Below are 15,350 nucleotides of genomic sequence, written 5' to 3'. Positions count from 1 at the left end.
ACGCTGATGCCTTCCTCTCTGCAGGCAGGAGTAACAATTTTGTATTGACCTGGGATCCAGCTGAGCCATGCAGGAGAACCAGCAGCAGTGAGTGATCCAGAGGAAGCAAGACTCTTCAAATGTTGCAATAAGAAAGTTAAGAGGAATACGACCTCTTTTACAAACGTGCACAATTTTGCGCATTTTGCACACTTGAGCAACCTTAGGCTACTCCCAAGTCTAAGCTATTACCCTAGTACTAGAATGATAACATTGCGTGTGTGTCTGTATTTCCGTAGTGCAGAGATACTGCATATTTGTCTATAAGCAATATAGGCTTTTTTCTCTTTTTACACCGTCATTTAATGACTCAGGATGTAGTGTCAGAGGTTTTTTAATAATACTGTATCACTGTGTGTTAAAGGAGAGTCTCTAAGGTGTTAGACTAATTGAATTTATTATGATCATCTATATTTTAAGAGTGTTCTCGCATGGTCAGATCAATAGCATATGATTAGAGCATTATCATGCCTTTTACTACTCACAGGGTGCCATTTCACACTTTCATAGAAGAGTATTTCAATGTTTCTCATCCCTCAGACAAAAAAAAAAAGCGAACATTAGAGTCTTAACTGAAGTAGCCTTACTTCTGAGAAATGCACAGAAGCCTCAGAACTAAGCTTAATACCTGACTGTTCGTATGTTTAATCCCATGAGGCATTTCAGTCAGTGGGAACTACTTATGACTATTTTATTTATGACTATTTATGCACATAAATATTCACATATAGTCCGTGGGACCAGGACCTGAAGGTCTACCCTGCTCCATTCCCCCAGTGAGGGTAGCCATGCCCCCTGCACTGGTGCATGAGATTTCCCATTCCCCCGTCCTCTTGCAGCAGGACAGAATTTTCTCTGACCTGAACTTAAGGTAAGCACTTACCACAGAGACAGATGTGTACATGCCACAGAGCCATCAGACAGTCTTCTTGGAACACGGAGTCAAACTGGAGCACAGCAGGTTCCCTCTGAATTTCAGGAAGCACTTCTTTGCTGTGTGGGTAATGGAGCACTGGCACAGGTTGACCAGAGAGGTTGTGGAGTTTCCCTCCTTGGAGATCTTCAAAAGTCACCTGGACATGGTCCTGGGCAGCCTGTGCTAGATGACCCTGCATGAGCATGGGGTTGGAGTGGGTGACCTCCAGAGATCCCTGCCAACCTGAACCATTTTGTGATTCTGTGACTTCTGGGGTGAATTAAGTGATGTTATTAAAACAATGTGGTGTGTGTTGCTACAGCACTGATCAAAAACAAAATGGAGATGTCAGGCATCACATATGTTTCTTCTGACATCTGATGCAGACCTGAGGTGTGAAGAAATTGATAGCAAGTTTTTGTGTGCTGCCTTTATGAAAACATGGGAGACATGAAAGTAAAATACCAGCTCACTTGTGCCTATGTATCAATACCATCAAAGAACAGAATCAAAGCAAAATAAATCAGAAAGCTGATCAATAACAGACTTGCTCCCAACTATTTTATAAAGTTTGGGGCCTTAGAAAATGAGTAACAACTACTAATCTTTTACGTGTGTAACAAATGGAAGCAATCCCTTTCATAGAGTGCTCTGACTGTAATGTGAATCCTGTAACCTTATTACCAGAAAACATTACTACAGAGAAATTGCTAGGGGAAGAGGAGCAGCTGTGAGTTTACATGCAAATGTTCTATATTATTGTTGATTAAATAAAATAAGGCAATGTTACTTCTATTGGTAAACCACAGAGAAAACACACACACAAAATTTTGTTTGGATTTTCACTCTTATTTCCCTGTTCTCCTGCCCAGAAGCCTGGCTTGTGCTTTTACATTTCCCGGTATGAAGGAGATACAGAGAAAACACACAAGGTGGCAGGAAGAAGAATGATGCTATTACAATTTTGGGAATAACCCTTAAATTGTATATTTGCATTCTGTTGAATGATTCCTTTGTCCTTTAAGCCGTATTTTAGTACCTTTCCTCTCCACTCGCTTCTTGCAGACGAGGTAACAGAGTGTACTCCAGGTAGGAGCAGGAATAGGAAGAATGATGTTCCAAGCAGAGGAGTAAAGCACAGGTAAACAGAAGTTGCTTTCCCCAGAATTTGTAATGTTCTGGTGATGTTGTGAGAAATTTGGCAGGTTATAGGAAACATGGAGTCACCCTTCCCAGCTGCATACAGCAGAACAACAAGAGGTAAGGGCCACAAGTTGCAACAGGGGAAATTTTGCCTAGACATAAGGAAATGATCTTTCCCATGGCAATAGCTAAGGACTGGAAGGGGTTGCCCAAGATGTGCAGTTTCCAGCCCTGGGAGCGTACAAAGCTTGTCTGCACACAACATGTTATTTCCTTACAATCTAAATAAGTTACTCTGTGATTCTATGGATTCAAGACTGCTTACATGGCACCCAACTCTTTGATGTAGCAAATGGTCTGCTTCTTTCCCAAATGAAATGCTCAGTTCTCCTTCCACTAAAATCCTTCCCCATCCCCATGATCCCAAATACCCAAATGGCTAACTACACTTGACTTTCATGGAGGTTGCTCAGCCCCTATTAGAGCTATGTCGCCCTGCTCCTGCACATGAATAAGAATCCAGTACTCATTATTCCGGTACAATCGGCTCTGTATAACCTTAATTGACTAAGGACGAGCTCTGAGAGTACTACATGCATTACAGATGCTGCTAACGATCTGCACTTTTATAAGTCAAATAAAAAATAGCCTCTCTAAAATAAAAATATTATTGTAGCATGGCCAACGATGCTTAAGTAAAAAAGCGTGCCCAGGAAAAGTTAAGGTTAATTTTTCAAATTATACCTTTTTATTTATTTATTTATTTCTACCCTGCTGCTAACAGATGTCAGGAAAAAGAAAAATATATATATATCATTCCTAATGGTAAAACAAAGAAAAAACATAGCGGCAAATTAGGTCTTGCTTTGTGTGATGACTTACCTAAAAGCTATGGGGTAAAGTGTCCTTGCCGAACATAGCTAAAACAAATACTACTCTTGTTTTCTATTTATATGTAGGTGCATACTGGAAAGTCATCTTCCCAAATGATGCATTTTCAGGTCCCCTGAGCACCCCCAAACAGTCTCATGATATTCTAGTAAATCCCTGGGGGTACTTCAAAGCTTTCTTAGCTAATAGCATTTAAAAAAAAAATAAAATTGGCCAGCTGCAGTGAAAATGGACTTGGCCAGGCTTTCAGAAAGTTTTATGTGGGGAGAGGGGTTATCTACAAAGATTCAGTAACAAAACTACCTGCCTGTATCTCCTCTGCAGCCTGGAGCTCCATTTTTGCCTAGCATATGTAGTGAAGGGATGCAACAGATAAGCTGTTTTCTCATCTTTAAGCCACACTTTCAGCTGAATCTTCAGATACCACTCTGCAACCATAGAAACAGTTTGACCAATTGGAATGCAACCTGGATTTTTATCTCTTAAGTAATCACTTTTCCTTATCACAGAAATAACTTGACGCCAGCAGTGTGTGAAGTTAGCTCAGATTCAAGTTCTCTTCCACTTGAAACAAAGCTTTGATCAAGACTGTACAAATGCCACATACCTGTGCTAAGTGCCCTGTGCAGAGAGGACATAGCGTTTGAAAATCCTTCATGACATTCTTCAACCTGGCATTTGGATCTATTTGTCTACTGTATTCCTCCCCCTTCCTGGAAGCCAAGATGATCTGTGCAGGGGATGGCAAAGGAGGTGCTACTGTTCCATCAAGGATAAAAGAGGATTTTAAGAAAGGCCTTTCATATTCTGCAAAAAAAATTAAAGAAAAAAAAAGGGGGGGTGGGGGGCAGAATTGCCACAGAGGTCCAGGTTAAATTCAAGACACAAAGGTACAATAGTATGTCAAACGCGTTATGTAATTTATTTATACCAATATCATATTCTGCATTTTGCCTTTACCTAGATTTAGACAGAAGTAGCTAGCAGTTAAGACAAAGGGAGAAATTCATATTTCTCAAAAGTATTTTTTCAGTATGCAGCAAACTCAGTAAAACTGTGGTTTTGTTTTATTTTTTTCCCCTAGGGTCTCTCAGAAACATTGTAGTTTCACTGCTTTTTGAAGGCTAGAGAATCATTTATGTCATTGAACCTATGCATTACAAGTAGATATTTATGTTATTCATGGAAACAACAGACTTGCTTTTAGTTGCATCTCCTCAGCTTTTAATTACAACTGTGTCCACAATAAAATTCAAATAATTTTTATTTAAAATGTGCAAATTAGTGTATTGTTTTCAAAAGGGCTAAGAAACCACGATTAAATGCCAATCAACCTATTAAGAGAGTCACAAGAGAAACAGCTCTATTTTTCAAATTCCTACATTAATTTTACAATATTAATTTTACAATATAAAAATAAGTTTAATATTAAAGTACCACATGTGCAGAAATGAGCTGATAGAATTTATCTTTAAGTGACGACAACAGTGAATTTGTTCCCACACAGGAAATCTTTAACTGGTGACAGCTAATTGAGAAAGGCAGAATACAATATGAAATTTATTCTCACTTTCTTCCTCTGTGGAGGAGCAAAGCCAATTGAGTGGCATAATTTCTTCCTAAAGACACCTTCAGTAGCCTGCTTTGCTTTGATTCATCGCTATTCAATGCACTTGCTTTCTATTTATTCCAGTTTCCCTGTAGCTTTAGGTACACAGTAAATCAGGCTCGCTCATTGTACACAGTTAATTGCAGATCTGTGACACAGGACTAGAGGCTTGCCAGATGGTCCCAGCAACAAACAAAGTGGCAGGGAGAGAGTGGGAGGACTGGATCAGGTAAGGATGGGAATAGTAGCAACCAGGCTGGGACATTTGTTTTTGAGGTCAACCAAGGCAAAAAAATAAAATAAAATTAAAAAAATAAAATCCCCATTATTTGGTAAAGAGACAAATAACTTTGAACAACATATTTTGCATTCAGTTTGAACTGTTCTTAGCAATAAATGGCATCTCATACCGTCACATAAAAATATTTTATTAAAGATTTTTTTCTTTTTAATAAACTTTTCCCACCCCAAATCAAAGAACTTGTGGTTAATGTACTTGAAAAATTCACAGAGGCCTTTTGGTACCTCTGCATACTCAGCTTTTTGGCCTTAGACTGTGAACACAAGTATATACGTGATTTTAATAACTTTTTTCCCCCCTGTGGACATGGCTGGTAATAAAAGTAAGGTGAATGTATGCTGGATCCAACCAAGGGATAGCAACCGATGCAGACAAAGGTAAAAGACCATTTCTCGGTTTTAAATAAGGGGACTCAAACCCACCTCCCCACTTTAAGAGGAGAGACCTCACCACCCAGCCCATGGCATCCCTCAGGCCACACAGCTGTGCTGCCAGCACGAGGGACCAGGGCAGAAGGTGACCGAGGGTGACACACACGCATCGTCTGGCTCCTGCCTGACCCACATGTGTCGCACCTCAGCCCCGCGGCACGACTCTGGCCATGCGGGCTTGGAGCCCAGCCGGCACCTGGCCTGGCTGAGTCAGGGCTGCTGGAATCACAAGCTGCACTGTAGCTGTTCTCCTGGGAACAAAGTCCTGTGCAATTAATAGTAGGACATACTTTCAGAGAAAATGCTCTGAAGACCCCACCTTTACCTCTTTTTCTCCCTGCCAGCACAGTCAATTGCCATCAGCTCAGCGTTCCCAGCTGCATGCATGTCGCCATGCTGCTTTCCTTCTACCAGACCTCTCCCACATATGCAGGGCTCCCAGCTGCCACTTCACATTCATGTTTCTGACTACAGAAACCTCTGGCAGGAGTAAGCCTGGCTTGCACCAGCGCCACTTGTGGCTCACCAGAAGAGGTGGACTCCCTGTTCCCTAGGTCAACCCTGCTCACAGGTGTGGCTGCCCCTGAGCACCAGTGCCTCTAGCCACGGGGCCTCAGTCCTACAAAACACCATGCCTTTTCCACTTCTGGGCAAGAAATCCTCACAGGAGATGGCTAAGGAGTCTACTCTGCCCCTTGTCCCTTCCCATTTCTTCTCTCTTGTGTTACACAGCAGCACTGCTCTTGTCAGGAGGCCCCAGTGAGCCTCCTACACACAGGTGAGCCCACTGCCACCTCCCTAGCTGCAATCTTATTCTTCAGCAATTGAAGTAGCCCATACCCAAAGGTGATCTTGCACAACAGTATTGGAACAACCTTTGTGGATTTATATCTGAAATCCTCTTTCTGGCAGCAGGCACACTAAACCCTGTTCCACTACACAGAAGCACACGAGCTCCCACAGCACAGTGGGTGAGCAATTCTCACCCACTGCATTCAGCTCTGAGGCCCCCCGCACAAGGACATGGACATATTAGAATGAGTCCAGAGGAGGGCCATGAGGAGCTGGAGGGCCAAGAGGAGCTAGAGCACCTCTGCTATGAAGACAAGCTGAGGGAGTTGGGGATGTTCAGCCTGGAGAAGAGAAGGCTCTGGGGAGACCTCATTGAGGCCTTCCAGTACTCAGAGGGGGCCTACAGGAAAGCTGGGAGGGACTCTTTGTCAGGGAGTGGAGGGATAGGACAAAGGGCAACGGTTTTAAACTAAAAGAGGGGAGATTTAGATTAGATATGCAAAAGAAATTCATTACTATGAGGGTGGTGAGGCCCTGGCACAAGTTGCCCAGAGAAGCTGTGGATGCCCCATCCCTGGAGGTGTTCAAGGCCAGGCTGGATGGGGCTTTGGGCAACCTGGTCTGGTGGCAGGTGTCCCTGCCCATGGAAAGGGAGTTGGAATTAGGTATCTTTAAGGTCCCTTCGAACCCAAACCATTTTATGCTTCTATGAACTGCACTGAAAGCAGTTAAACCTCTTTCCTGCCTTAGAACCCTCATCTTGCTATCCCAGCATCAGACTGCAAGAACCTAGCTACTATCCATACGCAGTGAGATAGCACAAGACTATTTGTTTGTACTGAACCGTGAAGGTAAAAGAACACAGACATGAAGCATTTGGACAATGCGCTCAGATACATGGTCTGATTTTTTAAGTGGTCTGTTGGGGACCCAGGAGTTGGACTCAACGATCCTTGTGGGTCCCTTCCAACTCAGGATATTCTATGATTCTATTTAGTTTAAAATATCTGAGGACAAATTCTGAAAATGTATGAAAAGCTACATCCCTTTTGAAAATTTCTCCTATTCATAAGTTCTCCAGAACAAAACATTTGCTCAGTCCTCTCATCTTTACCTCTGCAGACGTGCTTCTCCTTGAAATCAAGATACCACTCTGCTGAAATAAAACAGGTTGTTGAGACTGTGAGGGCAGAATACAACCTACATTTGTCCATGAGCTAGTGAAAAAGCAAACAGTGCAGCTGCGCAGTCTTCACAGTAACAGGCCAAGACTGGCTGGAGAAAACTGGAAATACAGACTTCATTACAGAATGAAGCTAGAGGAAAAGGTGTACCAAATTGACTTACGTCCCAGAAAACACAGGTAAGTGATCAAATAGTGTCCCCCCGAATAGACATTTTTGGGAAAATTTAAGCCTGGAAGCCAAACTATCTGCTGAAACTTCCCCTGTGGATATTCATTTTTACACTTCACCAGGAATTCAACCCTCCTTTCCAAATGAGGCTCTGCCTGTCATGTGTACTCAGATGTTCTCAGTTCCTAAGAAGTTCCTAGCTTTACTCAGTGACAAACCTTTCCAAACACTTTGGAAAACGGGTGCAATACTGCCACATATTAAGAAGCTTGTTAACTATGTGTCATTCCAGCTAGAAATTAAGTATTAGTTTTGTAAGCCTGTAAGGGAGATGTTTACTATACATTTTACATTACTTCTGCAGTTAGAGTGGTGCAGGTTGTTCCTTACCAAATTTAGTAATTCTATACGGTGGACAAAAACATTTTAAATTTGGCATACCACATGTATGGCAATGACGCATAAAAAATTTTCCATGTAAGATTCCCAGAAACCTGTATGGCAGTTTCCCACAAATTCCCCGCTAATTATCTCTTGAAAACGTTTGCTTGAAAAACACCTCTTCCTAAAGCTGAGAGCCAAACAGCCATGGGAAAGGGACATGGTCAAAAAAAAGTTTAAAGAAAATAACAGAATAGGTACCGAGTCAGTCAAGGGGCATGGTTAACCGGTTTCTACTGCTGATTGATTGGAAGTTTGTAATCGACACTAATACCTAAGATGCATTTTTTAAAGAAGGAAATCACGGGGTTTCCAGCAATAGCAAAGCGTATGTACCAAATGCATTCCACAGCTCTTCTGATTACTACCTTAAATGCTACACCAGGAAGAAGTCAAACACTACACAAAGTATTTTTGTTAAAATATAAACGGGTATTTTGTGGAAAATAAGTAAAAATGTGATTCATCACTCAGAAGGCACATTAGTTTCAGTGCAGCTCTGTTCCTATTAAGTTACAGGGAGAGCAACAAGGCCATCACCAATCCACACATCCAAAGACTAATAAATTAGCATTTTTACATAATCTTTCACTAGTGTACAGCGATATGTATTTTAGAAGTGAATAAAGTAAAACCTTGAATACACTGTTGTAAACTATACTGTAATACCTTGTTCCATCACAGAGAAGTGGCAAGAATCTTGCTGTGAAATCGCAAAGGTGATGATCTTGGCAAGATAATTACCAGTCAGAAGCCGAAGACTTGGCAGAGTTGTTGAAAAGGAAGTTACACTGCAGTTACATTTACCTCCTTTGGTGATGGGCATTAGGAACATATAGGATATTACATAAAATTAACATGTATTTTTAAAGAAAGGCAACCATAATGCACTTTAAACATAAATTCCAATGATCCCTCCCCCCTCCTTTTCTAGGGTGACTGGACAACATGAACCTATTTTCACTAGTCAGTACTCAGTGTCAGTGCACAACTTCTTATCTACAGTCCCAGACAGCCCCAGTATCAAGGTTACTTCAGTTTGCGACTGCCTTTACTAACAATGGTAAAAGACGCTGTTTGATGTGGGAACGTGGAAAATTTATCATCAGTAAACACAGACCGACCTAAGCCTGCATTTGGATAAGTCACAGAAGGCCTCCACAGGAGAAAAAGGGCTATTATAACATAACAGGTAGACATTAATAGATCTTCCATAAGTGGGTCCAATTAGTAGATGCAATTGCATTTAATTGGTACCTATTAATTACACAAGCCATTACTTCTCACATAGCAGGTGCTACAGACTGCTGTGATACCAGATCTTCACTCTTTACGAACTCCCCGGCCGACAGACAGTACCTGGGGAGGTACAGATATTCAAGCTAAATCAGAATGGAATGGAAAAGTAGGTACACATCAACCAGCTGTTGCTGTTCCAGCATCAAGAAGAGGCCTTGCTATTCACCTTCTTTTTATTTCAACACAGATGAATTTCCCAAATCTTCTTGTGGTTAACCCTCTTTGTAAAGTATAAATAATATTCAGCTTTTATACAAAATAAATACAGCTGCTTGTACATGCAAACGTCTTGAGAGTAAGTCCTTTAAAGAACATTTTAACACGAACTACAAAGATAATACACACAGAGCACTGATTTAGCTGAAGGCCAGGAATTCTGTTAAGAAGGGTGATCTGTTTTTTTTTGTTGTTGTGGTTTGCTTAAGTTAAATTTCTAAACAGTACTTATATATTTCAACTGAATTGATAACATATGAATGTGATAATCAGAATCATGTGACAGGCTCTCACACAACTTAGTAATTAAACTCTGCTTTACAAACCGTATCCTATAATTGCTGCATTTATCTGAAGCCATAAAATACAGAATGGACTTGCTTGAATACTTCTTAGTATAAGAAAGCAGCCTTGTTGGATGACATGTTACCAACTCTTTTCAGACACCAAATATGCTCATGAGTAAAACCAAGACACAAGTAAGATCACACAAGGTTTTGGTAATTATTTTTATGTTGGTTTTATAGCTTTTCTTGTTTCTTTAGGAAATTCCTGCATAGTAAAAGGAATGAAGAATTCCAGAAGAGAGTTGACTTCCGTCAGTTCCAGACTGTATTCCGCTGCTATTTTCTCTGCAGTCCATATCTTAGGATGAAGTTTATGATTATTAAGAAGCAGCAGAGCCTCCACAATGGAAATTTTGCCTTTGGTAACTTTCTTAATATCTAGATATTCAAATTGACCCAGTTTTGTAATTCTCTTTTCCTCTTGTTTACATGGAACGTGTTCACCACCTCCATCTTTTACCTAATTGTGGGAAGGAAAACAAAGAGAGCTTAACAGCAGTTCTGTTTACTATGTATACTGTAGCAGCCAAGCAATCTTCCTAAATATGGCATTTCCTATTAGCTTTCCCCATTTTTACAGCATTAAAGTGCAAACATTTTAATAGCATTAAAATGCTTGGCCACCCTCACTTCTTAATATCACAGAGATCATAGCCAGTTGTTGCACAGCCATTCTATATAGGAGGGCCAAACCCCCACCCACATTATGAAAACCTATAATCCATTACAGTCTATGTGTTGTACAGACTCAGCAGCCCTTCGTACAAGTCAAACTGCACATTTTGGTAGCTAAATGTAAATGCAGATAACCTAATATTTGGTATCGATTCATGGTGGTGGGGAGAGGAAGGGAAAAAATCACACTAAAAAACGGTATCCTTCTTGTGATACCAATGGAAATCCCTTCCATATACTCTCTTCCCCTTTCATTTTCGGATTTTAGTTTTGCAACTAAAAGACATCACCTCTTTTACTCTGTCTAAAGAACAAGATTTGCTGGACAAAGAGAAAACTATTTTGCATCATCATATGCAATTTAATTCTTATGACTACTGCAGCACTCAGACACGAGGTCTCTTCTCTCAAGTCCTTTCATATTTCCTTTTCCAAGTTATTTAGAAAGCAACTCTACCTTCCCCATATTGCCTTTTATTAAGACTTCACCAGTGAATGACACTGCAAAGAGGCACAATGAAAACCTTTCTTAAGGAAAAGTGCTTTTAAAGTTATCAGAGTCCACCAATTACCCCAGACATTGTACTAACCCATACGCTGAGAAACTGATGAGGATGCTGCAGCACCTGTAACTGCCTGCTTCTAAACTACACAGACTGCTTGACAATGCTACCAACCTTCCCTTTCTTTTTATTTCCTTCTAAAATTGTACTCAGATAATGAACAATTTTTCAAGTCTTAATAAAATGATGCATCTCCAGGTATCTGCCACTTCAGAACTGAAAAATAGTAGTTTTCCATGTAACTTGACATGCAAAATATACATATATGTATAATTACATACATAAAATATATATAATATATATATACACATAAAGTATATATGTATAAAATATATGTAAATATACATGCGAATATTTATTTTATATATAAATGATGCACCAGGTTTTTAGAAGAAAATCAGGACAAGAAGAAAGTTTCTGGATGAAGCTTTGCCCACAAGCCTCAGTGCTAACATATTAATCACGCTCCTCCTAACAACCTCAAACAGACAAACCATAAGAGCAAGCCTTATGTGGCAACAACCTTGCAGTAGGTGCAGAACCAAGCACTAAGATTTGTTCCACTTGTGTCTTTTCCTCAAATCTCTCTCCTGAGAGACTTACAAGTGGAAGTGTTTAAAGGTACTGGAATTAGACCTTCAGCACTTCAAAATTAGCGTACTAACCTCCTTTATGAAAATTAACAAAGAGATTACGCAGAAGCTACAGGAGTGAATGAATTTTAAGATATTTTAGTTTTGAATAGAAGGTACTCTGGATGTGGAATATCATAAAGACTTAGAAGTTTTATTGCTAGACAATTACAAAGCTTTTATTACTAAATGGATGAGCTAGAATAAAATGGTCCAGTAATGCAACAGGTAAAAACCACAAGCCATAATGTAACGAGGTGGAGAAGAGGAGACTAAGCCCCCGTCTGCATGTTACTGGAAGGCATATGCCTTGTTTTCCAAGTCAAAGAGTGCAGCCATTGGTAATGAGGAAATGGATGAGCGTACAGTCCAAAGGCTATACAAGAAAAACCCAGCTAGGGCACTTCCTAAGCCACATAAGGAAAAGGCTCTGCATAAGACAACATTAACATCAGCTGTTAAAGACTCCAGAAAAGCGTTAATGTCTTTATCCTCTACCACATCTATCCCTCCATATTAGTCCCAATCTGTTTTCTTCTAAAAAATCTACGGGACATCTCTGGCAAACTGCATCTTTCCGAAAGGATAGCCAGCTGCCCTTCTGCATTGGAAGAAGCACCAGTGGGAACTTAAGTGAAAAACGAAATACCAATATGATGTTAAAAAGGAACCATGTAGGTTGAATAACCATATCCTAACACATGTTCAAGACCCAAAGTCAGTCCATGCTACTGGGATATAACTGAGAAATGAAAACATCATGTTTATCTAACAAAAGGGTAGCATCTAGGCACTAGCTGAGCGTTTTTTCTTGAAAAAAATCTTGAAAAAATGCTCATTTGTCTTGAAAAGTAAAAGTCTGATAGGATTTGCGTTGAGTTTGAAAACCACAACGCTGATGCTCGCGCGCCTCCGACGGAGAGCGGCGCTCACCTGCCCCGGCGGATCTCTAGACTCAACATAAACGTCTTTTAACAAGGTGAGCAACCTGTCGTCCTTGCTGTAGACTTTCTCGCGTATCGCCGGGTGCTCTACAGGCAGCGGGGAAAAGAGCAGAAAAAAAAAAGTGAGGAAAGGGAGAAAACCTCCGAGACGCCCCCTCCCCTCCCCTTCCCGCCCCGGCGGCCGCCATTTTCTCACCGCCCCTAGCAACCGCCAGTAGCAACGGCCCCCCGCGACAGCCGCCGACTACAACTCCCGGCATGCCCCGCGCGCGGCCCCGCTCTCAATGTCACCGCGGCCCCAGCACCTCGCCCGGCCGCCCCGGCGAGGCCGGCACCCACCGGTCAGCGCGTCCAGGCGGGTAGTGGGGTGGTGCGGCGCGGGCGTGGGCTTCTCCTTGCTGATCTCGCGGTGGGCCCGGCTCTCCACGTTGAACGCCCGCAACGCGCGGACCAACCGCCCGCCCATCGCCGCTGCCGCCGCCGCCGCCGCCGGCGCCGGGACGGCCCCGCGCATGCGCACAGCGGTGGGGGCGGTGCGCCGCGCATGCGCAGAGTGCTGGCGCGACGCCGGAGCCGCCGGGCGGGGAGGCCGGGCAGGAAGGGCAAATGGCGGTGCGCGGGAAGCTTGCGGTGGGGTCGTAGGTTCATGTCGGGCAACTATAACCAAATAAATAAATAAATAAATAAATAAAATAAATAAACAAATAAAGAAGTGATTCAGTGTTTCTTTCACAGTGTATTCCGCCAGCGCTATTTCCTCTCGGCGGCGCCCCGGGACGCCGGCCCGCCGCCATGTCGGCGGGGGGCAGCTGGGTCCTGCCGTGCCCTTGTGGATTTTCTGGGGCTCCTCTTCGGCGGCGCCTTCGCCTGGCGCTGCTGAGAGCCGGGGCCGTGGGGTTTCTGCCGGGGGATGTCCTCAAGGTGGCAGGCTCGCCCAGGGTTTGCTGCACGCAGCCTTTTCAATTCTTTTCCATCGTTGCGGGGTGAGGTGCAGGGGGTGCTGGCCGACAGGTGGCTTTTAGATCCGTTATTTTTGAATTGTATTCACTTGGTTTATAAGCAGGGTTATGCGCAATAAGGTTTTGTAAGAAACCGCAGTGAGTCCGGAGTGAAAGTCTGGGTCAGGTACGTGCATGTTATCTACAGCAAAAAGCTGTACTTCATCACGTACAGGCTTATAGATGGACCCAGTGACCCTGACAACAAGGCTGAGAGGGCAATTCAATGTATAAACACTATTTGTGTGGTTTTCCGTACATTTTAGCTTCCAGATACACAGTGTCACTATGTGCCACTACCTGTTGCACTCAACGTGTGTCCTCACATGTCACCCCTGCTTTCTGTTCCAGTAGCTGCTGTACTGATATAAAAAGTCTTGCTCTCTTTTTTTTTTTCTCTTTGTAAGTTTTTATTTAAATAATAGTAACATGGAAGTATTTAGGGATGTTGTTCCCCTTAATCAGTCATTAATGTGTATTGGGCTCATATGGCAAGGGTTTGATAGCAGGCAGGCTGCAGGGGTGGCTTCTGTGAGCAGAGCCCAGCAGCTGCCCCAAGTCAGATCAGAGCCAGCTCCAGACGGCTCCAAAGGGACCTGCTGCTGGCCAGAGCCAGGCCAGGGAGCAATGCTGGGTGGGCCTCTGGGAGAGCAGATTTAAGAAAGGAAACAAAAATGCTGCGCCAGAGCAGCTGGGAGAGAGGAGTGAGAACCAGCCCTGCAGACCCCAAGGCCAATGCAGCAGGAGGGCAGGAGGTGCTCCAGGCACGCAGCAGCAGTTCCCCTGCGGCCTGTGGAGAGGCCCCTGGTGGAGCAGGCTGTCCCCCTGCAGCCCATGGGTCCCACACGGAGCAGATCTCCACGCTGCAGCCCGTGGAGGAGCCCCCGGTGGAGCAGGTGGATGTGGCCTGGAGGAGGCTGCGGCCCATGGAGAGCCCCCGCAGGAGCAGGCCCCGGGCCGGAGCTGCAGCCCGTGGAGAGGAGCCCACGCAGGAGCAGGGGGTCTGGGGGAGCTGCCGCCCGTGGGGGACCCGTGCTGGAGCAGTTTGCTCCTGGGGGATGGACCCCATGGTACGGAGCCATGTGGGAGCAGTTCTTGGAGAGCTGCTGCCTGTGGGAAGCCCCTACAGGATCAGTTCGGGCAGGACGGCATCCCGTGGGAGGGACTCCACGTGCAGAGAGTAACCGTGAAGGAGCAGCGGAGACAAAATGCTATAGCTTCAACACAGCCCCCATTCCCCTGAATTCCCCTGAGCCACTTGTGGGGAGGAGGTATAAGAGAGTGGATTAGGGGGAAGGTGGTTTTAGTTGGCTTTTAGTTCTCACTGCTCTAGTCTCTTAGTAGTTGGCAATAAATTACACTAATCTCCCTTATGCTGAGTGTGTTTTGCTTGTAACGGTAATTGGAGAGTAATCTCCCTGTCCTAATCTCAACCCATGAGCTGTTTTTAATAGTATTTTCTCCTTCTGTCCTTTTGAGGAGGGGGAGTGAGAGAGCAGCATGGTGCTACTGAGGTACCCACTGGTGTTAAACCATCACAATTATGTTTCTTTATACGCACATCACTGTCTTACTCAGTGGCAGCAGATTATTTCATAAACATATATCATCTAGAACATATACCCTAACTGGAAATGACAAGAACGATTCCTTAGGATTGTTCACAATTTTGGGGTTATGCTATGTTAGTCAGATATGGTCCTCACCAGGGTGCAGTCTCTCTCTGTTAACCGTCTATGACTGGAGGCCTCATTTTGA

At 43.4% G+C, this 15,350-nt stretch overlaps 1 protein-coding gene across 1 annotated transcript; it reads right to left on the bottom strand.

Moving 5' to 3' along the window:
- Window positions 1-9,372: 9,372 nt before the first annotated feature.
- Window positions 9,373-13,210, bottom strand: NDUFAF4 (NADH:ubiquinone oxidoreductase complex assembly factor 4). The gene is made up of 3 exons (XM_080585967.1): window positions 12,934-13,210; window positions 12,584-12,681; window positions 9,373-10,240 (listed from the first exon to the last, which is right to left on the bottom strand). The coding sequence occupies exons 1-3, from the start codon at window positions 13,106-13,108 to the stop codon at window positions 9,944-9,946; spliced, it is 570 nt and encodes a 189-aa protein (XP_080442093.1). The 5' UTR covers window positions 13,109-13,210; the 3' UTR covers window positions 9,373-9,943.
- Window positions 13,211-15,350: the final 2,140 nt, after the last annotated feature.

This window comes from Anser brachyrhynchus, assembly GCF_964034855.1.
Source record: "Anser brachyrhynchus genome assembly, chromosome: 3".
Lineage (NCBI taxonomy): Eukaryota > Metazoa > Chordata > Aves > Anseriformes > Anatidae > Anser > Anser brachyrhynchus.
This window is presented reverse-complemented; position numbering and strand designations above follow the sequence as displayed.